The sequence below is a fragment of the Hyaena hyaena genome, unplaced genomic scaffold, assembly GCF_003009895.1.
Source record: "Hyaena hyaena isolate Hyena2069 unplaced genomic scaffold, ASM300989v1 scaffold_803, whole genome shotgun sequence".
Classification (NCBI taxonomy): Eukaryota; Metazoa; Chordata; class Mammalia; order Carnivora; family Hyaenidae; genus Hyaena; species Hyaena hyaena.
The window spans coordinates 420,964-447,786 of record NW_024081433.1 but is presented as its reverse complement, the minus strand read 5'-3'; the positions used below and the strand labels follow the sequence as shown (position 1 = coordinate 447,786).

The 26,823-nt window shown below is 34.8% G+C and overlaps 1 protein-coding gene and 1 non-coding gene across 2 annotated transcripts in view; one reads left to right on the top strand and one right to left on the bottom strand.

Moving 5' to 3' along the window:
• CADM2 (cell adhesion molecule 2) overlaps positions 1-26,823 on the bottom strand; it is a 334,154-nt gene that overhangs the window by 235,446 nt on the left and 71,885 nt on the right. The window contains exon 2 of the mRNA XM_039219198.1: positions 15,470-15,619. Within this exon, the coding sequence (XP_039075129.1) occupies positions 15,470-15,619 (150 nt within the window). The remainder of the gene's footprint in view (positions 1-15,469; positions 15,620-26,823) is intronic.
• On the top strand, positions 25,118-25,226 carry LOC120221681. The gene has a single exon (XR_005525871.1). It is a non-coding gene; the product is annotated as a U6 spliceosomal RNA (small nuclear RNA).

The following is a 26,823-nucleotide window of genomic DNA, read 5'->3' as shown; positions in this document are numbered from 1 at the left end:
TTATGACATGTAAAGAGTTTAGATTATACATCATAACTTGTAAGAAATGCTATATTCAATCCAAAGAGATTAGACAAATTAAAAAGCCGGAGGCAAGCTTGTGTCATATTAAAATTTAAATAATTGATATATATAATGCTCATTCAAACTATGCATGTAGGTTTTTAATATGAACAGTTGCTATTCATCTCATAACTTTTTGTTTAGTTCTGATTGTAGAATAACAAAACACTACAAGTATATTAATAATTCTCTGTATTATTCCTAATATACTAATACTCAGTGAATGTATACAATTTTATACTTTTTTTCTTTTCTTATATATTTTGGTTGTAGAACTTAATAATAAAAAATTGGGACTTACATTTTGTGTTATTTCATTTTTATCTTTATTATTTCATTTTTTAATAGTTTTTTTTTTTGGTACTTTATAAAAGCATCACTTATCCTTGATTTAGGAAAGACAAAGGTCTCTCACCACAGATGATTTGAGAAGCACTGGGTTCCATGAATAAGGTTAGTTTATCTCTTGTGGTCACTATTGCAGGACCACACGTAGAACCTTGGTCTGAAAGTTGCAGAAAGGACACCTCAACTCCCTGTGTATGCAACAATAACAACAACAAAAGCTCCTCTTCCTTGTACTACCTATAGTATTTTGATGTATGTTGTATCAAACTGTAAAGATTGAGTAAATGAAACACCTCCTAATTGCTTTGAATCTATAATCTTAGGATCCCTTAGAAACTAAGAATTATAATTAATTTCTTGTCATGCCTTCTTTGACATATATAGGTGAGAGTAGATTAATAATATAATAAATCATATGGCTACTCATAGTTAATTAGGTTACTTTGCTCCTTGTTTGAAAACTAGAGATTGATTTTTGGTTGTTTGATCACATTACCAAGCCCAGTCAATCAATCCCTTGCCTGAATACCTTTCAAATATCTTCTTGCTCTCTTTTTCCTTAGCTCAAATTTTCATTTAGGGCAAGTAGCTCTTCAAATACTAAACTTTTTTTTCTCTATTTAAAAAAAGTGTATATTGTGGCTCATGTGATAAAGCAGGAAACAAAAGACAAAAGTAGAGCTATGGCCATTTCAGAGTAGAATCACAATTATTCATAGACAACTCAGGGTTGTATAATGAGAAAGCTAAAAGGAGTTCAAACACTCTTAGGATCAGTAAGAGTATTTAGTGAGAAGGTAATAAACAAAGCAGAAATGTACATTTTGACTTAGTAGCTATCTAGTCACTGTATAAAAGGAGGCAAAAAAGTAGCTTCCAGAATTGAGGTATAAGGAATGGCTTCTATTGTGACTCTTTCCCACATAAACTCAGTGATAGTTGAGCAGTTGGGAGAGGCCCAACATTTCTTTATGAAAATATTTGACCACAGAGCTTACACTCAACATAAAATAAAGAGAGGTAGGAAGGGGAGAGATCTCTTTTTTTCTTCCTAAGTTCTCTCTCTCTAATATAGGTCCTTTTCCCCAAAGCCTTTAGAGTAGCAAATTAGCCTCCATATTTCACCTTCAGCATAGTCATAGTACCTAAGAAAGAATGAGACTGGATATCATCATTTAAATACATTTCTGCTTGTGGTGCCTGGGTGGCTCAGTTGGTTAAGTGTCTGACTTCAACCCAGGTCATGACCTCTGCTGACAGCTCAGAGCCTGGAACCTGTTTCCAATTCTGTAGGTCTCTCTGTCTCTACCCTTCCCCTGCTCACGCTCTGTCTCTCAAAAATAAATAAACATTTAAAAAAATCAAAAACATTTCTGCTTTACGAAAAGGCCTTTCTTAGGTATTTACTCATTCACAGCCACTTTCAGTCTAAAGAGAATATTTACAATCTCAAATTCCTGTTAAAATGAAATTGCTTAAGATTTCAATCACAGATTTTTGTTGTTTTTGCTGCAGCATTTGATTTTCCAACATGTCAAAAATCTCAAAATAAACTCTAAGAGTTCCAGTCTGCAAACCTGGACGTAGCAGCAGGTGGTCCCCTCACAACACATTGGCCTCTAGAGGCATTTAGGCTGGAACTGAAATTGGTTTATGTAATTGGCCAAGGTTGGTTCCTGATCACACACAAATCCATGATGCAACTGGGATTTAAACTCAGCTGCCCAGACTACCAAACCTATAAAATTTCAACCAACCAACTCTTCTATCATGTTTTCAAAAGTTCATGAGCTAGGATTTTAAGCTAAAAAAATGAATAATAAACAATAATCAGTTTCATAGGAGAGCGTACTTATTGGTGTCTAGGAGATGCTTTTATCACAATTCACTATTAGGAAATAGGCTATCCAGTCTTATGGCATGCAGTTTTCAGCATCAAAAGAAAGATAGGCTGTATGTATTTGAAGGGGCTTTGAAAGACCAACAGAAGAAAGTCTGTCTTGATTCATACTACTACCATTCTTTCTAAACTACTACCATTCTTTCTAAAATGTTAATGGAAACACTACAGAGAATTTCTCCTTCCCATTTTCCATTTGTACTTCAGTCCACATACTTCAGTCTAATCTCAATATAGATAGGCATACAACCAGGAGACTTAATTCTGACAAACACCCACACTTTGGCACTAAAATAACACTGCCTCCTACACTTCACAGTGCCGCAAAATGCTCATTTACTGCTATTCCAAGGATTGCTCACAAGAGCCTGCTGGGACTGAAGAAATAATAAACTAAGGAAAATAAAGTGCCTATACTAATTTATAACTCTTCACACTCATGCAGTATAAAACAATATATTAAAATATTTATTCAGGAAAGCTATTTCTAAATTGCATTATTCTTTCTGATTGTGGAGAAATGTTACCTGAAGAGGTGCGAGGGAGGAAAAACACTTGGTTTTTATAAGTAGAGGAAATATCCAACATTAGTTACAAAAAGTACAAATGAATAACTTGAAAAGTAGATTATATTGACTAACAATTTTAAACCATAATACACTCAACAACTTAGAGGAAATGAGTAAATTCCTAGAAAAATATAACCTTCCAAAACTGAATAAAAAAGAAATAAATAATTTGAAGAGGCCAATTAATAGCAGTGAAATTGAATCAGCAGTCAAAAAATTTCCAACAAAGTAAAGTCCAGGACCAGATGATTTCACAAGTGAATTATACCAAATATTTAAAGAAGAGTTAATGCTTATTCTTCTCAAATGATACTAAAAAAACAAAAAAGGAAGGAAAGCTTCCAAATTTATTCTGAGGCCAGCACTACCCTGACACCAACAGCAGACAAAGACACAACAAAAAAAGAAAACTATAGGCCGATATCTCTGATAAACATAAATGCAAAAATTCTCAACAAAATATTAGCAAACCAAACCCCATAATACATTAAAAAATCATTTACCACAATCAAGTGGGATTTATTACAGGGATGAAAGCGCGGTTCAATATTTGCAAATCAATCAATGTGATATATCACAATAAGAAAAAGGATAAGAATCATATGATCATCTCAGTAGATAGAGAAAAAAAATTAGGCAAATTACAATGTTCATTCATGATAAAAGCTCTCAAAAAAGTAGGTTTTAGATGCAGCATACCTCAACATAATAAAACCTATCTATGAAAAATCCACAACTAACACCATACTCAGTGATGAAAAACTGAGCTTTTCCTCTAAGATAAAGAACAAAACAAGTATGTCCACTCTTACTACTTTTAATAAACATAGTACTGAACCTCTTAGCAGCAGGAATCACATAAGAGAATGAAATAAAAAACATTAATATTGGTACCAAAGAAGTAAAACTGTCACTATTTGTAGATGACATAATACTATATATAGAAAATCCTAGTGACTCCACCAAAAAACCAATAATCTAATAGTCATTAAATTAGCATCACCATTAATGAATGACTGTGTTTGTTTTTAGGTCTTATTTTTTGGTCCTTAGATCAATACATCCAAGTTTACTTATAAAAAAGCTCACTGGGGGAGTCCCTGAGTGGCTCAGTTGATTCAGACTTTTGATCTCAGCTCAGGTCTTGAATATAGGGTTATGGTTGCATCAGGCTCCATACCCAGCATGGGGCCTACCAAAAAGAATTATACATACAATATATAGTGCATATATATTATAAATTATATAAATTATATATATATATATATGTATATATATATATAAACTTAAAAGCTCAGTCGGGTTAAAAAGACGTTATTCTAATTAGGGAAATCTAAGTAGTAATATTTGAAATAGAGTTTCCTTATTCATTCAGTATTTGTGCTGAAGTTCTTTTCATAAAATATGACTCTTTCAGGAGAGAATATTCTACCTAGATTCTACACACTGAACGTATTGAATATTAGATTTATTGAATGTAGAAAATGTAAATTATAGTGATTGCTTGGCTCAGTGGCCCCACCTGTAGTTATATTGCAAAGCACACTGGAAGCACCTAATGTGAGCTGAACCAATCCATTTCTCTCTGCCGGGATTTTTGAAACTAGGAGAGACAAATGTAGTTGACTATGTTTTTGAGTGGAATGATCTTTATGTTAGTGTTCTAGGGCTAAATTTTCATCAGTCTCAAACTCAAAAAAAAGAAAAAAATAGCACCATTTCTACAATGTAGATTCACCACAGGTGGGGATATTACTGTCTCAAAGTCTGTTATAAATTATTTTTTTAATGTTTTTAATGTTTTTCTATTTATTTCTAGGAGAGAGAGAGAGAGAGAGACAGCGTGAGCAGGGGAGGGTCAGAGAGAGAGGGAGTCACAGATTGAAACAGGCTCCAGGCTCTGAGCTGGCAGTCAGCACAAAGCCCGATGCGGGGCTCGAACCCACGAACTGCGAGATCATGACCTAAGCGAAAGTCGGACGCTTAACGGACTAAGCCACCCAGGCGCCCCAAAAGTCTGTTATAAATTATTAAGAAAATCATAGAATGGGCAAAAACACTAAAAGTAAATAGTAAAATTTAAAAAATTTTTTTGTTTATTTTTAAAGAGGGACTGTGAGCTGGGGAAAGGCAGAGACGGGAATGGAGAATCCAAAGTGCTGACAGCACAAACTGTAAAATTATGTCCTGAGCCAAAGTTGGATGCTTAAGCGACTGAGCTACCCAGGTACTCCTAAATAGTAAAACCTTTAACATTATGTTTTACCTAAATAGAATTATATTGTCATAAATCAAAATTAGGTTATTACAAATAGAATTAAATTTATACATTATGGACAGCATATTTTGATACTGTTATGATTTTCTTTTACTTACCAAGAACTATAATGTCAATACTAGTTTGAAACTTACTTAAAAATGTTAGGATATCTTACATCTTACATTCTGTATGGTCTGTGTTCAGACCCTGATTAAAAGGCTGTTCAACACAGATACCATATCAGTATGTCACCAGGACATCAAGTCCCTGTGCAGTACACCATTACTTAACATATTTGACAAATAATACATAATAGTTTATTTATAACTGTTTATTTAAATAAACTCATTTCAGCCAAAAAGTATAGTCAGTCATGTGAAATTATTTTTACCTAGGCTCATGGAAGACATAGTTACCAATTATTTGGGAATTTTACTTCCTCAATGATGAGGCTTACTATGAAGTAAGTAGAATTGCATTTACCTACCTGTAGAAGGCTTGACCCAATACATTCCCCCTATATCACACACCATTTCTATTATATAGACGATACATAACAACTTGCTACTTGAGGTCAAAATCCACGTTCTATTTATTTTAGTAGTTCCAATGCCCAGGATAATTCCTGGGACATAGTGGTGTTTCATAGAATTGAACTGAAATCGAGACTTAGAAATCTTTTAAAAATTAAATCTGCTTAGACATTTATAGAATAAGGGCATTTATTTAGTGAAATCTCCTTTCTTTAGTAACTAGTAATTCCCCAAATCAAGGATCTGAAATAGCACAAAAGATACCAAAGCATTTTCCTAAAATTTGGTTGGTCATTATTTTTTAAATTGGTTTGGGAGATGGAAATAGTTAACACAATGGTGGTGACTATCCACCTAGCCTGACTCTAGCCATCATCCCACTTCTATGGACATGATCATAAAAAGTGTTATTCCTCAGGTGGTTTATGATCATTTTAATAAATCCTGATTATGTACTGACTTTATATATCTTACTAACATATTAATATACTTATAAACTATGTTTCCAGAAACATATATAATTAGAAGATAAAGGAAATCTAATTCTAACCAAGACAAACTGTCTTTCAAGTAGCTCTAGTCAACATGGAAAAGAGTACTCAAAAATCAATTAGCTACAATAACTATTAACAACCTAGCATAGTACTTATCACACTTTAGATAGTTAGCAAGTATTTAATGAATGGATGGATACACAAGCTAATCATCAGAAGGTAGAATAAAATATTCAATTAGTTTTCTCTTTGTAGGGTTTTGCTAAAAAAATGTTAGTGCAATGTACAATAACTAAGAGCACTTAATTTAGAACTTGCTCATTCTCCAAGACCTACATTTACCTGATTTACTTGTATTATATTTCACTTTTATTTTAAAATAAAAGCATTATGAAAAAGTAGTAATATTAGTAAAACCTAGTTTCTCTAAAATATAATATCAATTATGGAAATTATGCTGAATTCCAAAATATCCAAAAATTAACATTTGCTGAAAGCATTCAGGTATACCTATGTGATTTTGAATGTCCAAGTTCCAAATCTTGATGCTATTATAACTTAATCTACTATATAACCAGTAAAATTTATAATGTATATGATTATCTATGTTTCTATTGAAAATGCTGGACTTAAACTACACTAGAGTCAATAAACTTAAAAGTATATTATATACGACTGAAGATTTTGCTTATGCTTAATGAAAATTTCCAATAATGGCATTTTCATTAGCAGATTAACTGAAAGGAAATTGTTTCTTTGCAAAATTTATTAACACAGAGTTTAACATATATATTAAATTCTAAGAATATAACATTGAAAAGATTAATATGTTTTGGAAACTGTGATGTTACTTATTTCTCCTCCAAAGAAATAATTTTATTGAAGGTAGTCATGAGTGTAGAGTGATGCAAGGTTTTCCTTACAAATTATCTTTACTGAAAACTGGATAGGAAGATATTTCTGTTTGCACATGGTAGGTAGTAATGGTTACTTCCTGCATATCCTTCCAGTTATATTTGTTTCTGTTCCTGGTCTTTGCTCTAGGAGAATAACCTACCCATGATCCTTTGACCTATGAATTCCATTTGGGCTCAGACCATGGAAAGCATTGTCAAGAAATCAGAAGAGACATCAGTTGGCATATTACTACAGGCTCCCCTTCTGAATCAGCCATAGCTTCTAACCAGAAGCTTCTCTCACAATCATAGTTGTTGCTTCTTCGTCACCCTTTCAGGTCCAAGGGTAGGCTGGTTTCCTACCATTGCTGGCTCCTGGGTGCTGCATTCTCTTGAACAGTTCCTTTACTTATGCCTATGCCTCTATCTATCTGTAAATAGTGTGTTCATTCTTTATTAGCTCATGAATATATTTTTTAATGGTAACTTGATTCACATATTCATTTAATATGCATGCATTTGCTAGGAAATCTGTTAATGCATATGAAATGACTGTGGTCTGATGGGGCTGAAATATGAAATAAAGTGGGCTCAGGAGATCCACTACTAAGAAGGTAACTTTGGTGTAAAGACTTAAAAGGGGTGATCATTTCCACAGGAAATTAAACCAAACAAAAAATCCAAAATAAAATGAAGCCCTTACTAGAATGATCCAGCATAAAGTGAATTAGGTTCATCATAAGAAAACTCAGGCTCATCATTGTCTTGTCATTTACTACTCAAGGTATTCACATCTGCATATATAAAATGGGACTTTGTATAGTAAAGGGCACTGCCCACTGTACAGGGTTGTTGTGAATTTAGTGAGAAAATGCAAATATAAAGGTTATTAAAATTTTTGTATTGTGTACCTTTAAATTGTCATCATTAGTTCCATATCTTTATTGTAACTTATACATATTATTTGAAAAAATATTTTAAGAAAGCAAAAAAGAAGGGTAATATTGGCCACTTGAATACCTGCCTTATAGAGTTAATCTTTAATATTTTACAGTCTGTCACATTGATGGAAACCAGTCATGGGTACAGACACTGTCAGGTGGTGCTGGTTGGCATGGAGCCAGGAAATCCTGTACTTTCATTTGAGGTTCATCTCATTTTTCTTCTCTTTATCATTCCTTGTTCTAAGACACCTTATTCATGTTCTTTTTCCCCCAATGCCCCCAATATTAATGTAAAATTACCAGCAGAATTAGATAATTAACACCTGTGATGTTTGGCTATGCCCTTAATAAAATTTTATTTTCATTCCTTCAGTAATGAAATTTCCTTCAGGAAATATTTGAGAATCGTTCAAACATAACTGAAAAAAGCAAAGTTACTGTGAAGAGAAACGTCACAAAATGTTATGTATTTTATATTTTTATATCAAAACAAATACAAGCACATAGAGATATGTCTGTTTAATTCATACACTATGCACCCCTGGAGATGTTTGTCCACAGTATTTTTTGTCAATACTAGGCAGGAATTGAAGTGTTTTTTTCCTGAGCATTAAGTGATCAGATTGTAGTACTTCAACTGTTTTTTTTTTCCCCACACCTGAAGAGAAACAGACGCAGTGACATAATTGATTTTTTTATTTCCATTGCCAAATGCCACATGGCATTCCTGCGGTGTTTCAATGAACTCCACTCCCTATTCTCTCTGTCTCCTTATACCCACTCTATTCCAAATGCTTACTTACTATTTATAACAGATGGGGCAAGATTGGTGTAAAAAGAAAGAGAAGGGGAACATGCAACTGAATGAGTTTGTTTCAGTCCCCCTGACCCATAAGAATCTGTAAAATCGTCCTCTTAATTTTTATTTTCTATTTATATATGCAGGTTCTTGTTATAGAAAAAAAAAGGCTTCCTATAGCAACTATGCAGAAATGAAATGGAAATGTAATTAAATATCTACTTCATAGGTTAATGATTTTTGGTGTGCCGATACACAGAAAATAGACAGGGAAATTGTTTAAAATGCAGTACTGATTCAACCACTGGAACATCTGATTGGTTAGGTGTTGATGAACCCCTTTTATTACTCTGCTAATTGGTGTCAGAAGCAGGACTAGAAGCCAGATCTGACTTCTGTGTCCGATGCTACAATGTCCCCATTAAAGCTATGCAATTTAAAGAGCAAAAATTCATTTATATAATATTCACTATGTTTGTATGATGACCTAGAGTTTTCTCAGTTGGAAAATACATATTCCACTAGCTGAGGTGAATTACACAAGGTCTACTGTGGCAACTAAAGAGTGAATCAACATTTAGGACTGTGTATCAACATTTAGGACTGTGCTTCTCAAAATAGTAACTACCAGCCACGCATGCTTGTTGAGTACTGAAATGTGGCCAGTGTGACTGAGAAACTAAGTTGTTATTTTATTTAATTTTTATTTAAGTTAAATTTAAATATTAACTTGTGACTGCTGGCTACAGAATTTTGTTCTGCACAGATATAGAACATTGTCCTTGTTATGGAAAATTCTCTTGGGCAGTGCTGACTATAATTTATCCCTCTGTCTTACTCTATGTATGTCTTCAACATTTTAAAAGGAACTCCTGCTCTTTAGCTAAAAGGCAGCTGCCATTATCAATGGCAGAGGCCACTTGGGTTATACTTAAGCCAACCGGGTGCCAGATGCCTTTGTTCTCAGGGGCATTCTGGTGAAAACTGACAGAGGCCACACCTGGATTCAAATATCTTCACTACTCATCATTTGCTGAATGCCTGTGGACAAATATCCTTGAGAGTTTGATCCGTAATTTTTCACTTGTAAATAAGGAAGCTACTGATCATATTAAATGTGTTCAAGGTAGCAAAAGCCCATTTTTTTTATCACCAAATTCACTGCTTTCTCCCTTATTTTACCTGAATGAGAAATCTTACGATATTAGTTTCACTTTAGCCAATTCTCTCTGGATACCTATCTCCATCTGAGAAGAGACTCCTGAATATTCACATATAACCTCCATGACAGAGAATACCAGGAAAAGGCTTCAGCTTAATTCTCCTTTAGCTGATCATCAACTGTCCACCTATAGCGTGTTTTTCTTTAGCTAATAATTCCAAGTAAACAAGAAAGGTTTTCCAATTCTAACTGGGCCAATGGGCTGCCATCCTGAGTTCTTTGTTCAGCCCTCATAGGCTGGAAGGGCCCTTGCAAACCTGTATCTCTGGGTGGCATGAAAAACTTCTCAGAACATGTCTTGGGACTCATAGAGGCAGTAGTAGTGTCAATAAGAAGCACTTGTTCATTCTGGGCCACTTGCTCTCTTTCCTTTTCTCCCTTCCTTCTCAATAATGTATGTCAGTACAAAACCTAAGCTTAGAGATACAGAGCTCATATGAAAATTGACTTAACTCAAAGCTTTTCATCGTCAGCTGCTTTTCTTAGTGTTTATTTATTTTAAGAGAGAGAGAGAGAGTACAAGCAGAGGAAGGGTGGGGGGCGGAGGGAGAAGAGAATCCCAAGCAGGCTCTGCACTCTCAGCACAAAGCCCTACATGGGGCTCAAAGCAGGGTTCAACCCCACCAATGGCTGAGATCATGACCTGAGCAGGAATCAAAGTCAGCACTTAACCGACTGAGCATTTAGGTGCCCCAACCTCAGCTGCATTTTAAAAGCATCTGAGACACAATTACAACACTGTGATACTGTATACCCTTGAAACATTCTGTTTTGAAAGCTCCTGAAAACAATAGAAAACATAATATGAGACAGAAATAAGCACAGAATTAAGAAGGGAACCTTTATTTAACAGTAGCAGCCACCTGCAAAAGGTGGTGCGATCAGAGACACAGACAATCACTCGTTTTCTCTATTGTTCTCCTGAGCACTTGTTACTTGCACAGCATGTGTGTGTTACTTTAGTCATGCTAACCCATGCTTAACTTCTGTACTTAGGCTCTGCCACAATGTAGCATGTTTGTTTGCTCAAGATAAGCTTCAGGATCGAGGCGAGGCAGGTAAATGAGGACAAAAGGATGATGTGGGACAAGTTGTGATTTGGCATTGTCAAAAAATGCTTTCATTTTCAAACTCTTGCATTTGATGGACATCACTGTCAAGGATCCCTTCCACTGAGACATCACAAAGGAACTGAACCAATGACTTGTGAGGAAACACACATGTTAGATGGCCATTTATTTGTGCACAACTTTCTGTTACTCTGTGGCAATAGACTTCTAAAACCATAATAGAGTTAGAATAAAAATAGTCTAATGTGAAAAATAGAAACTGGCTATACTACACACACACACACACACACACACACACCACACACACACACACACACACACACACACAGGTTTTTTTCAGCATTAACTCTAAGCCTCCTTGGTAATCGGTAAAGAAAAAAATGAAATAAAGCAAGGGGACACTACAACAATTCATATGATCAGATATTGCTATTTTATAGCAATAATATGCAGGAATATGTTGGTATATATCCCAAATGTAACATGATGAATTTTTCTCACTATAATTATTCCTCAGGAAAGAGGGGCTGCCTTATTTTTAAGTCTTTGTATTTCTTGTATTACAAGCTTTCTTTTTTTTTTTTTTTTCATCAGGATCCTAAGACACATTAGCTTGAAATGCCCTGAATCGATTCTAGTTTTAGATGTTCTATGAAGGATAACTTATAGAATCACTGAAAAAAGAAGCAAAGACATTTTGTATAGATTTTGTTTTTGTGCCTGAGGATTTGACCTCACCGTTGTAGATGTCACTGTAAACATGACTCTCAAAGATCTCCTTAAAAAACAGGACACTAAGTTGTTACATAGTGGAGATCATTACTATACTCTTGCAGGATGAATGGACAACAAAAAATTGTTCTGGTGTCATAAAAAATCATAGTGTTGCTTGGGACAAATTTCTCATTGATACTATCCTACATTTTGAAAAAGCACTGCTAAGTAAGATCATTTCATTAAATGCCAGGATGGAAAAGCAATAACTCTAAATGAATATATGTTTTTATATTAGTTTAAATATGCACATATAATCAAATCAACAAATTAAATAGTATAGCTATATATTTCATTGTTCTATGAGCATCTTTAAATGACTATTCCCCCTAAAACATTTTCTCTTGCTTTATATCATTGGGAAAACAAGAGACTTACTTAAAATTGATATCACCTTATATTTGGGCATATATGTTTAAATTTTTATTCACAAATACTTGTAATCAACTAATACTAAAAGCAAAAAGAGTTTGTTCAATCTCTGTGTGACTTTTATGTATTTTCTTTTTTAACTAATGTGACTTCATTCTTTGAAAAGCAACTGAGATCACTTGATTTAAACAACCACAAATTCCTTCAAACACCATAAAGGAGCAAAGAAAAGTAAACACTGACACATTTTTTAAAGGATCTGTGCCATCACTACTCCAAAAGCACTAGTAAATTTAAAACCAAATATAAGCTTATATAATATTAGCATGATAAAACTGAGACATATTTTTTACTAAGAACCAGTGAAATCAAAGGAAGTCTTTAAGCTTCATGTTCACTTATACAACGTTTATTCCCATTGAAAATAGTTGAAATACAAGCTATTTTTTGAGGTTTTATTTATGAAATTGTAAGTAATTAATTCATTAAATCATATTTTTACCCTTGAATAATACCCTTTCTTTAAATAAGCTTTAAACTATCACATTAGATATTTCTTATATTTTTCAAATTGAAAAGAGATATTTTATAGTCTCATAAAATATGGTTAAAGACTTCTAGATGGTATAAAAGAGTCCTTAATCAGAAGCATTAAATAATCAACAATATTAATAAGAATTAAAATTACATGAATATGGCTAGAGTGAGTGTTTAGCAGATGAAGGTTTTAAAATTCATTTCCAGACTCTTTAAAATATTCTTAAAGTAAAAAAAAAAACCCAAACAAACAAACAAACAAACAAAAGGAAACAAAAGTAATCTCTATGACTACTGGTCCCTGTTAAATATGAGTGATTTCACATCAAACACTCTTAATCAAAACATGAAAAATACAAATATGGAGTCAGCACACTGGCTTTAAGTTTGGCCAATATTTAAGTCCCAATATTTTTAAATCCCAATATTAACTTTAAATCTCACATAACTGTGAGACATTTATCCCATTCCTCCCCTGTGTTCCTATAAATATATGACCTTTAGTGAAATCTGCTGCATTTGTCTTTTACTTAAAAAAATAACATTTATTTATTTTTGAGAGAGATGGAATCAAAGCACGCATGGGGTAGGGGCAGAGAGAGAGGGAGACACAGAATCTGAAGCAGGCTCCAGGCTCTGAGCTGTCAGCACAGACCCTGATGGGGGCTGATCATGACCTGAGACAAAATCGGTCGCCCAACAGACTGAGCCACTCAGGCATCCCTAAAACAATAAATAAAATGTCTTTCTAAGTAATATAATTCTATAGAAATGCTAGTCTGACCCTCTGTGATACTTAACTTTATGTGACAACTAATTAATTAGGCCACAGTATCCAGATATTTGGTCAAATGCCAATCTGGATGTTGCTGTAAAGGTTTATTTGGTTATATGAGGTTACATTGAAGTCAATACACTTTGAGTAAAGCAGATTACCCTGCATAATGTGGTCTTGTTCAATCAGTTGAAGCCTTAAGAGGAAACACGTGAGGTCCCTGGAAGAAGGGATTTTGTCTCCAGTCTGGAGATGTGGGCTCCAATATAGACTCTTCCCTGGGTCTCCAGTCTGCTGGCCTACTGTGTATATTTCAGACTTGCCAGCCTCCACAATCACTTGAGCTAGTTTCTTAAAGTCTCACTCTTCCTCCCTCACACTCCATCTCTCTCTCTTTCCTTCGTTCTCTGCAGATAGTTATCATCTCTCTATGCATCTATTTACATATAGAGATAGAGAATACTTGTCCCCTAATAATGTACTCTAAAATATATTTTGTTCACATGTTTATTGTCTGTCCCCTACTAGGCTGTATGTATCTATAAGGACAGATATTTTATCTGATTGTTTACTAACTCTAATGCCTTTTACAAAGGAAACCTCAAAAATATTTTGTTGAGTCAATAAATTAGATTTTTAACCAATCTTTCATTATATATTAAAGTTTAAAATGAATTAAAATTTTCATCTTATTTTTATTTATTTTTTTAATGTTTATTTATTATCGAGAGACAGAGAGAGACAGAGCATGAGCATAAAGGGAGCAGAGAGAGAGGGAGACACAGAATCCGAAACAGGCTCTAGGCTCTGAGCTGTCAGCACAGAGCCCGATGCAGGGCTCAAACTCACAAACCAGGAGATCATGACCTGAGCCTAAGTCAGATGCTTAACTGACTGAGCCTCAGGTGCCCCATAAAATTTTCATTTTAAATCTGGAGTACATCAAAGAGGAAAACCTACAGTAAGGTAAAACACATAGTGAATTTCTATCTTAGGAGGAGTGGGAACATTTATTATACTAATTTGACTACACTTTAATTATTAAAATGGAGCTGGTTTCTAACTTTCTTACTGTTACCTACACAGATTCATAATAAATCCAGATATTAAGACCATGATAAATAGCTGATATATAGATATTTATATTCTATATATTTAAATTATCTAAAGCAACAGCTCCATATTTTTATTACAGTTCATGAATTCACTTCCCTCCCACCCTGCCCCTGTGCTTATAATAATGGATGAAGGTTTGGAAATTCAGTGTATACTTTTAGTTGTTTGCTAGAATTAAATAGTATGAATTTCATTACTTTCCGTAAAAGTTTAATCAAAATCTATCATCCAATTAGGAACCCAGTTAATTAATGAAGTCTAACTCAACTTGAAGTAAATACAGCTTTTTAATTTCAGTTTATTTTGAAACATGGAGATACTTAAACTTATTATGGGAACAGGTTCTACAATTCATACTCTCAAGCCCATTCATAAGAATAAAGTCACAAAACTTTGCAAAATCATGCATCTTCTAAATATATTAGACTAAGGTTAATTTTTTAAAAAAGTTATATCACCTGGAGTGAGGAAAAAGTATTTAATCTATACACAAGACAATTACAGGAATGACGAAATATGATATCTAGAGAGAAGATAATGGTTAAGAGAAGGCATAAAACATTTTTTTGAAACAGAACTGAAACTGTTTATTTTATTAAAAAGTTGACATGGGCATGGGTTATCTTTAGTGTTTATGACTTGCAAACTAAAGTATTTAATATTTAACATGTTTAAATACAAGCAGCAGCAGTTTGGTAATCAAAACGAATAATTTGAATCATCTTAGAAAATATAAATTCATTATAATTAGGATATTTCAGAATATGATTAAAACATTTAAAAGAAAATGTATTCACCTTTCTTGTCATCAAAGTACAGAGTCTGTTGAGCTGGATTTGACCACTGGAGGGAGGTGTTATCATTTTGATCAACCCTGCAGGTCAAAATCGCAGTTCCACCTTCAACAACCGTTACATTCTGTGTTAGTGGAAACTGCCCTTGGCTGCCTAAAAGGGGATTAAAGAAAATGTTGATTAAATGAGAGTTATAAAATGATTAACTTCCCAAGAGCTACATTGGGCTTAACTTCTCACTCCAAATAAAATTTAAACCAACCAAACAACATAACTATGTATTATGAAAAGACAGAAAAAAATAATTGAAAATCCTTAATCAGAGGACAACCGTTTCGACATATGATAAAGACTCCTTCAGACTCCCTTATATGTTCCAGGAAACCTTCTTTTCCTCCTAGGCACACATGAAGATTTATATGCAAATAGTAACATGATTGTCATTAATTTCCTTTGGCCTTGCGTTAATCATATGGAGTGGTTCTAGTCATCTTTGAAGATAAGTCACTGGAATAATTTTGGCTGAATTGAACTCTCTAAAGCAGCAGAGGAAACACACAAGACATTTCCCTGGCAGCTTTTATAATCCTGAATAAAGTCTATGCAATACGGATACTAGACTTTAGATTCAATTTTTGATAACATAAAAAAAAGGAATCTTATTTCTACCAGAGTTTTTGTAGATGTAGCTGTTTTTAGAAACACAAAATGTGTTGGAGAAAACAATGTAAGTATTTTTCAAGAAGTGTTTATCTTGTGGAATATCCATCAAACCCTTAAAGAGTTTAATTTAGGGTAAGAGATAATATTCTCCCTTGTTCCTTTTCCTTGTTTCCTGATTTCCCCAATGAATATATATTTCTTTTATAATCAAGAAAAAAAAATCTTGTATTTCAAATGACCCTTGTTAAACGGGATGTCATTAGAATATAATCAAGTTTTCTATCTTCCCAAGTATCATACGAATTTATTAAAATAATTCATATAATAACTTTACTTAATAAGAACACTTCTTATAGTTAAAACAAAACTCATGCACATGGAAACATAACACATAAATTTCACTCTAGCAAGATGATCTGGAGATGAGCTCTGTTGAGTCTGGTAACAATTATCAACATGGGTAAAAAATGACTTTCCAGAGCCAGGTTAAAATACTATTATGTGAGCAAGGTAGTTCATTAAGCCAAGGATAATTTACATATGCAAGAACATTATGATGACTTAATCACACCCATGAAATATATTTCCCTTTTCTTCTTTCGTTTTGTAATGATTCTATCATTACTACAAGCACCACTTGAAATTATGCTGGAGCTATTGGCATAAAGGATCTTATTACCAAGAAGCCTGTTGATTGGCACCATAAGAGACAGAAGAGCCTGAAGGGGAAAATTTCTTTCCAGCCCTAAGTGACACAAGCACAGAGGTTCATGACCATGTTATATAATTAAGCCTATCAAGTATAAAATCTGATATCAGTAGCTTTGTCTTCTCAATGCCAACCTCTTAGAGTCACTATGGCAACTCCCCAGGATATCTCCCTGTAATCTTTAGGGTGGAGTTTTTAAATTGAGGTTAGGAGATGCCTGGAATAAATTCTTTGATAGTTGACTTAAAAGTCAACAGGAGCCAGAGTGGGATGTGTTTTGCCTTCAGCTCAGAGGTGACCTCTAGCAGGGTAACGTGGAGAACTATCAATCTTGTGAAGTGAGGTGAGGCGAAAAACTACATAAGAGAAAACATGAACTAAAACAGAAAGAAGGAATAATTACCAGAGATATCAGATGAGCAGCTCGTAAATATGAAGCTCAGAATGATTTTAAGATATTTTGCTCAAATTCCCAGGTATTGTTGTAACATAAATTGAACAAGCTGGGGGAGGTGGGATTCTTTAAGTAGTAAAAAGCACACATCTGCTAATAAGAATACACAGTTCACCCCAGATGACAATTTGACAATCAACTGGTACATAAATAATATCATCTGCTTCTTTAAAGAAGTGGAATAAGAGCAGTGATGCTTGCAATGATTTCATCCACTGCATTTGCAAAATAATTTTCAAAACATCCCCATAAGAAAATCTTACCCTTCTCATTTCACAGATGGGTAAACTGACACTGGGAGGTTAAGTGATTTTCCATGGTGAAACAAAGTCAATGAGCCATTTGGAGTTTGTTCTGAAAGTTCAGTATTTTATTCTTATTTTTCCAGAGGCTGCTGAGCCATAGTAACTTCATCACTATTGGCTTAGGTGTGAATCAGACAACAAGAACAAAATAAATGAGTAAACCCTTGGACAATGAAATTTCCAATTGCATACCTAGCTGAGCTATACTGTCATAAGTTTCAGTTATAACATTAAAATCAAGTAACAGAGGATGTCAATATCAAGTGCTCTTAAATATCCTGTCCTATTGAGAACTCACTTTGGACAATTATTTCAATCTTTCTTTACTGGCCTATAGAGGAAAGGAAGCAATAATTGTTTGGGTCTTCTACATGCCAGTTCCTGTATATACACTAGCACATCTACACCTGTCCTTTCAGGTAGGAGATTAGGACAGCTTGCCTCCATCTTCTCCCCACGTGGATTCTGACTTTGAAGTATTATGACTTCAGTTCCCTGGGACCTGCAGCCTAAAATCCCTGCAGTCAAATAATTTAGTTTTTCCCAGTAGAGAGCAAACTCATGTGGATAATCTACTAATCTTAAATACCCTTAGGATATGTGGTTTCCAAAATCAATTCAAAAGCCAGTTTTGTAGGCAGTCAAACTTCTTCTTGGGCTTTGAATTGCCTTTTACTTCTGGTTATAACCTGGAGAGAACATCAGGTTCACAGCTACTTTTCCCTTTTAACTCCTTGTGGCTCAAGGTTGTCATTTAATTCAATTTCAGAGAGTTTTTCCAAAGAAGTTAACAATTTTCCCAATTAGCAAAATTAGTATGTTACCAAATTAAGGATTCATTTGCAGTGCAATCATCAAATATTTGAGACGGCCTACTACATGCCTTGTCTTGTATGAATCAACATCTGAAACATGCACAGAGGAAGAAAAACTTCCTGAAGAGGCTGCAGAATTCAGAAACTTTGGGAGAGGGTGTGATGGCCAGGGAGAAGGCAGTCTAGGTGAGGTATATAACTCATTATTTTTTCCCAACTGTAAGAATTTGTGAGATGTTTTGGCCATACCATTTGGGGCCTTACTGTAAATGATCCTTTCTCTAGCTAAGCTCAGCACTATCCTAGGTTTCCGAGGAGTTATTCTTATCAAACAAGTTTATGATCAAATTTAAAGGAAACAAAATTTCCAATTTAGAATTGTAGAAGCTGGCTATTTTTACAGGCAGTTTATGTCCATCATTTTCCTCCTCCCCTCCTTGTATTTGTGCCCTTTCATTATCTGCATAAATATCAGTCTCCTTTACTTATTCCTAAGATAATTAAAGGGCAGGTGTTGAGGTTGTCTTCCTTACCTTTGAATCAGCTACATTGCTTAACATTCTACATTGTGAGTTGGAACTCCCAGTGGGTGTTCATTGTCCAAAATGAAGCATCTTCACAGGGCAGGGGCTGGCATTTATAGGGGGATTTGTGACAAAATGACCAGAGTAACTTAAGTCTGCCAGCATTTGTTCATGGTCAAAATAGAGGGGCAGGAGGGAGAGATTCTTTGGCAAGAAAAAAAAATATGGAAAATTTAAATAATAAAACCTTTATTAATAGAATATCTTAAGATAGTTATTTTAAGTTCTAATTGGAAATCATGAGGAGTGTACTTAAGATATAACAGATTGTGATCTAGAAAAGAGACATCTAATAACATTGTCAACCCCCAAAATGAAACATAAAAAGACAGACTGTGCCAAATTTATGCTGCAGAAGGGAAAAAAACAAAAGATAATAACTTTTCTTGAGTATGAAGTATAATAAACCCTACCTAAGCCCTTTTAAGTAGACAGACCTCAGAGACTGGACATATTCTTCCCTTCCCCGTCCAATTTCCCTTGCATCAACATCCATTTTAACAGTACTCTTCCTCTGTTATCTCACCCTTCACAGTCACTAAGCCAATGGTAAATATAAGAAAAATACAGCTAAACTTACCTGAGCCTTCACAATATTCTAGACACTATTTTAAGTGCATTTCTTTTATCAGTGATTTACGTTTCATGCCAACCTTGTTGTCATCTCTACCTTGAAGATGTGGGAACTGATGCAAAAAGAGTTTAAATAATATGCCCACATCCACAGCGCTAGAAAGCAGAGCAGCTAGGTTTTGAACTCTTGCACTTTGTCTTCAGACCTCATGGGCTTAACCAAAAAACTGCTTTGAAAATAAAGTGAACTTAATTCTAACTGAGTGACTTATAAAATGAGCATAGAGTTTGGAGTCAAACAATTCAAAGATGCATTTAAAACTTTTACATTTTTTTCAATTAATTTTTATTTGAAAGAAAGAGAAAAAGAAAGAGACAGAGAGAGAGAGAGATTGAGAACACGTAAGTTGTTAACAGTGGCAGAGGGACAGAAAATCTCAAGCAGGCTCTAAGTCCAGCACAGACTGGCCTCGTGTGGGGCTTGATCCCAAGACCATGAGATCATAACCAGAGCTGAAATCAAGAGTCATATGCTCAACTGACTGAACCATTCAGGTGTCCTCTTTTACAACCATTTTTAATAATTGAAGGAACACTTGAAATTCAAGTAAAAGCTGTGATATGCTTGAGCTGAGTCAGACCAGCTCAAGAGAGTCAACTCTTCTCTCTTTAAGCTCAATGACATGCCTTGGTAGCTGGAATATCACCACGCTGAGAACCTTTTCACTATGGAAATCAGCAAACAACGCAAGTCAGTGGTTTTTTTTGCCCACAGAGCCAGTTGTTAAACATTTATAAAACACCACTGGAAAAGCTACCTTTGATGTCTCTTGTTGGGACAGCTGGGACTTGTTGGGACTTGTTGGGACTGTCTCTTGTTGGGACATGCACATCTAGCATATATAAAGTTTTTATTTCTTTCTGAAAACCAATGAACTCTTTCTAATGCAATACAGTTCATTTTTGAAGTTCTTTTCTTCATTTTTTGAGTCTCCTCAGTCTTATTTCCCCCTTTATCCTCAAATCATTTTCCAAGAGTCCTTTTCCCCGCCCACACCATTATTCAGTAAAAGTCCTTTAAATGATCTCCTTTCTTCCCTCTACTCTGTTGAACCTTCTTAGGCTGCCAAGTTTATTTCTAACTAGCATCAGTGCTTGAAAACCATTTAGGTTAGTTTCAGTAGTTATATGGAAACAATTTGCTAATTTATTGCTGTGAAAGACACTTTAATGAAGAGCAATGATTCAATAACCTGCAAAGATGGGTCTCCTGACCCTGTCTTTAAATAGCAGAAAGAGAAGCTGCCATTATTCCTTCAATGTTTCCATTTCTCATATACTTAGGGAAAAATGGTTCAAACCTTTCCTTGTCTAGATTAGGAATTACCAAACTCAAAATCAAATGAACTGAGTCTCGATCCTGTTGGCCTCAGTTGACCTCAGTTAGTTACAAGCTGTCCTTGCTTCACACATTTCAAGAATGCTTTCATTGACTGACCACGCAGAACCTAACACACTGTCACATAGTACATAAAGAAGCAAATTCTAAGATCATGGCCACCTCAACCTTGCTGACAGGCTGTGATGTGCCATTACCATAGAGAGGCAAAGCAGCAAAGGGAGCTCTTTGAAGCCAGCAGTATTGTTGAAAGAGAGCAGACAGGCAAAGACGCATGTTTGAACACTGATCCCCAAACACAGCTCTGCTTCCAAAACCGGCATCATTCAAGCCTTGCTATCACCTGAATGGATGATGAGTGAAGGCATTGGTTTTCTCCATCTGTCTCCCTGCGCTAAAGATTAAATGTGGGCCACAATAGTGGATCAGTGCACAGTGTGCATGAGTGCTTACTTACTAAGAGCAATAATCACCTGAGATATATCTAGACAGACAGGCAGAGGTTGAGTCTCTGCACATCTTAGAGGGAGTGAGTTGCAGTCAGTGATTTTTCAGGGTAAATCATCAAATTTTGTGGGCTATTTAACAGGAACTGAGGACCCTCATTATTTTTCTTCCTGAAAATGAGCACAACTTTCTCAAAGGAAGAACAAGCTTTAACAACAGTGAAGAGGAACAAATAAAAACAAGATGTGAAGAGAATTTAAGATATAGTTTTTCAATAAGAAAGCATGAACTTCTCACGAGATAAAAATGCCACCTATTTTGATCCTTCATTTTAGAAAATATTTATACTTCATGAAAACTGTCAATGAGGCCTACAGAATCATTTAATTAAATAGAGTTGTTAGCATTTGAATCAAACGGCATATATAATGTTTTGGCTTGTTTTTAAATATTTTTGTGTCTCTCCAGAAGCTCATTTCATTTTATTTTATTTTTAAGTTTATTTATTTATTTTGAGAGACAGAGAGTGCATGCAGGGGATAGGCAGGGAGAGAATCTGAAGCAGGCTCCAAGCTTTTGGTGCAGAGCCCAAGAAGGGCTTGATCCCACAAACCAGGAGATCGCGACCTGAGCTGAGATCAAGAGTTGGACGTTTAACTGACTGAGTCACCCAGGTGGTCCCAGAACCTTATTTTAAATGCAAAATACTAACTAATATTAAGGTTCTTATATTTTGGTTATGAAAAGCAGAAGTGCCAAATGGATCAACAGATATATAATATGCTAAAGGTTCTGAAATATAAGAGATGACAGAAATAGGCAATCCATTTTTAACTGAAATACAAAGATAGCTTACTGTGCTTTAGGTCTTTCCCTCAACTCTTCTCAACTTTGTGTTTCTTTCCCTCCCCACTCCCTCTCTTCTGTTCAATCAACAAGTTTGGGATTTATACAAAGAGCCTGAATCTTAGAAAGTTCAAGATCATTCTTATTGCTTAGAGCCTAAAAATATATCTAAATGCACACACAGCATGCTATTACTTCCACTAAATTACTGAAGGCATTCTAAACAAATAACCTTCTAATGTGAAAGTTGTGGCTCAGTAGTTGTGTGTACCAAAACACATATTGCATACTAAAGCTTATTAGATTGAAAGGCACAAATGCTATTAATGCAAGCTTAAAATTCTCAAGAGAAGTGCAATAAATGCTCTGTCATGTGAGACAGGAAATTGGAGGAAAGATTAAGACTGATAACTAAGTGCAAAATGTTTCCACTTTTGGAATGTCCCTCTGTTCTTACGAATATTTAGAATTCTCTAGTAGTTTTCCTATAATTTCATTCTAGCTCTTAGGTTTGTCAGAAAAACTTTAAGTATTCTGTTTTTGGAGGCTACCACATCACTTATTTTTCTTTGACTCTGTCCTTTCAGGATTCAGTTTGCCTTATAGGGACAACACCTGGTATCCACCTTCTGTGCCACCCTTGTGCCCAGCCACTATGGAGCATGGCCATCAGTCTGGTGCTGGTTGCCAGTTTCCATAGAGACAGGAAGCACTTTGGAGACCTGTGTTCCATTGCAACTGCCAGACCAAGGCAGGGAAGAAACAAAGCTGGCGGGCAGTGGGTCTTGCAAGGCCAGGAAGGTTGGAAGGGCTTTCTCTTTCTGATATCAGAGCACAACAGTGCCAAATTGGCAGCTTCAGCACTTGCAATCCTGTAGACCAGATTCTGGTGTTCACTATGGCCATTGTGAGCGACCCATTCTGCTCCCAACTCCTGGAGCAGAATCTTTGTGTACTCAAAGTTTGGCCCAGAGCCTTTGTTGGCTTCTGATCCATGACAAAAGGCTCTTTCAGATTTACAGTGGCTCCCACAGCTCCTGACCCAGAGAATCATAATTCTCCTGTAGAAATTTCACCTCTCTTTCCCTTTTCCAGAATGTGGTAATAGGTTTTCCTGGACATTCACAGCAGAACAGGAAACCGATGGGATTACCATTGGATTCTTTCCAATTAACCTACACAGTAACTGTGAGTGGGTGGCCCAGTTAACTACATAACATCATATCAAAACTAGTTACCATTTGCTGTGTCTATGATAGGATTTATAATTAGAGTCAATTCTTGATTATCAGAATCAGAGCTGGCTCTGAAGAAATTTGTAATGGAGGTGAAACATAACATCAGAGCCTTTCCCTACTTTTCAAAAATGTTTTTGTGAGATTGTAGACTTTAGCCTTCTGTATTATAAATATTCCCAGCAGTTATATTTTCTACCTAAAGTATATGTCTTCAATTTCTTCCATTAATTTTATATTACTCAGCCGTATCACAAAATTTATATTTTCCTTAATTTACAAAATTTTAAATTGCAGATAATATTTATAATATCCTAGGAAATATTATTTTATAGCTGTTTTATGTCCTTGCTTACTGGTTGTATTGCTTTAATATGTTTTAAAGCATCATCTGATTTTTAGAGGCACCTGGGTGGCTCAGTTGGTTAAGCGTCAGACTTCGTCTCAGGTCATGATCTCATGGTTCGTGAGTGTGACCCTCATGCAGGCTCTGTGCAGATAGCCCAGAGCCTGGAGCCTGCTTCAGATTCTGTGTCTCCCTCGCTCTCAGCCCCTCCCCCCCACATTCTCGGTTTCTGTCTCTTTCTCTCAAAAATAAATAAACCATTAAAAAATTTTTTAACATTATCTGATTTTTTAAAAATATGCCCAACATTTAAAAAACTTTTGTTTGTACATAATCAGTTCTTCTCATTCTTTTCCTGTTTTTCTGCCTCTTATTCTGCAAAAATAATAAACAAAATAATAAACAAAAATAATAAATATACTATAAATAAAATTATTATTATAAATATAATAAAACAATAAAAAGTTGTTAACATATCATGAACTTAGTAGACTAAATTAATACAAATATATCGGATTTTGCAACTGAAATAGGTTTTTGAAATAAAGACATTAAAATGTATTTGCTTTAATTAATTTATCTATATTTAACTTATTCTCTAAAGGATTTTGAGTTTTCTCAAAAAATGAAATAGTAAGTTATTGAATGGGCATGATAATTTTTCAAGAAAAAAATGAACTTGATAAATTGTTCACATTTATTTTCATAAAGCTGTTTTTCTTCCTATACATATGTATCTTCAAGTATTGTAATGTGGAAAAATAAAAAGCAAAGGAAATAATTTTAAAATGAAAAGGAAACTGTACATCCTATAAAGCATTGTAAAAGAATAAGAGAAATTTAAAGTTTTTTTTATAACTTCGTATAGACTTACATGGTAATTATCATGTGTGTATAAATTCATTTTATCTCTCTAGAATACTGGTTTCAGGGTGAATGACAAGACCTAGATAGAACTGACTAGCTTTACTTGCTAACTGATGAACATTTGAGAGGCAGCCTTCCAGAGAAAAGAAATTTATGACCACAATCACAGTCTGGTTCACAGGAAAGCTCAATCACGTAACTAAATTCTAAATTGAGATGTCAACCTGGAGGAAATATTCTGGAAAGGAACACACAGATGGTAGGACTCTTCTAAAGACAGGGTGAGGAATATAGTGCTGAATGTACAATAATAAATCTTCTGGCAGAAAAAAAAGTACTGGGTGGGACAACTGTTTAAAATTGAAGTTTCTGGCAAAAACTTTAACCTCACACTAAAAAAGGCAAAAAGTGCTTGCTTTGGCAGCACACATACTAATACTGGAACGATACAGAGAAAATAAGCATGGCCTCTCTGCAACGACGACAAGTAAGAAGGGGGAAAATGATACCTATGTTTTCTATTTCAACCAGTAGGTCTTAGAATGTCCATTTATTTAAAGAAAGTAACAAAATTAAATTTTACAATATATAATAACCTTGAGAAAAATTAAAATTCCTAATAACATTTCTAGGAGCAAACTAAATGAAAAAAAAATGCAAGAAAATAAAAAAAGTATTATTAAACCCTAATTTCAAATACATAATTGCTTAAAAAATACAAAATGTAGCTACATAAATAAACAGAAAAATGAAAGCTGTAAATTGAAGAGATACTTGGACTTCAGTCTGGTTTTCATGCTGGTATTCCCTAATTCCAAATAAAAAAAATATCCAAATCAAATTAATCATTGTGTAATTTATTGTTGCTAATTAGTGATTTGACTTACTTGCAGGAGTAATTTTTTGTTAATAATTTTCTTTTGGATGGCTCCACATCTTTGCATACTCAGCAACCATAAAATTATATTGACTATTAGCCAGGTTGTCTATGCATTAATATTTTTTTCACATTTTATTCTCTGCAGAAAATTTAAGTAATTGCATTGGTATATTGAATAAAGATGTTTATGTAAAGAGCAACAGAGACATCTATTTTAATTATCACTCTTTGGATTGTGGGATGTAATAGGAAATTTTGAGATGTCGTAGATATAAGATACAACTAAGAAAAAATAAGGAATCAAACATGTCATCCAATAATATACAAAAAGTTTATATTAGACATATGAACTATATACACAAAGATATACAATGTTAATGCTTTCTGAAACTTATCTTCACATTTGTAGTGGATTTTGTTATAATATATACTTCATGACATTAATTTATTCAACAAATAAATGCTTTGTGCCTCGAATGTGTTTCAACTGGAAAGTGCTAGAGATACAATTGTGAACAGTCTAGAAATAAAGTTTTATCTTTAGAACGTATAGCCTAAATATAAACAGTAAAACAAGAAAACACAAATTTATAAAGGAAAGGCCTGGCTAAGAAGGTGGTGAAACCTTTTAGCTGAAACCTAAATGGGGAGAAAGACCCAGCCATTTAAAAATTGCCAGTGGATGAAAATGTTGGAGAGAGGTGGCCAGTATTTAGAAAAGTAAGTTAGCTGATGTAAAAGATCCTAAGCAAGAGGTGGACTACTGAAGGAACTGAAAACAAAAAAAACAAAGCAGAACAAAACAAAAACTAGTGAGTCTGGTGTGTGAAAAACAACAGGCTAGATGGACCAATATAAAGGAGGAAAAGAGGGGGCAACACGGCAGAGGAGTAAGGAGCACCGTACTTGCACTCGCGCCCATACATCACACAGAAAAGATCTGAAGCCATTGGAAACCTTACAAGACCTGAGAGATTGGGAGATAAATGACTCAGAATCCACTGAGAGAGTCTTCTAACTTGAGTGCGAACCTGGGAAGATAAAATCGGGCGGGGATCGGAGACTCCAGGGTGGGAGGCAATCCCCCTTTACCCTCTACAGGGAGTGAGAGGGAAAAAGGAGAGAGTCCAAAACAGAAAAACCTCCGCTTGGTGCATACAAAGACCGTACTTGCCAAATACCTGCACGCCAGGGCCCTCGCGCCAACTGGTCCCGGAGTGGGGGGGGGGGGGGG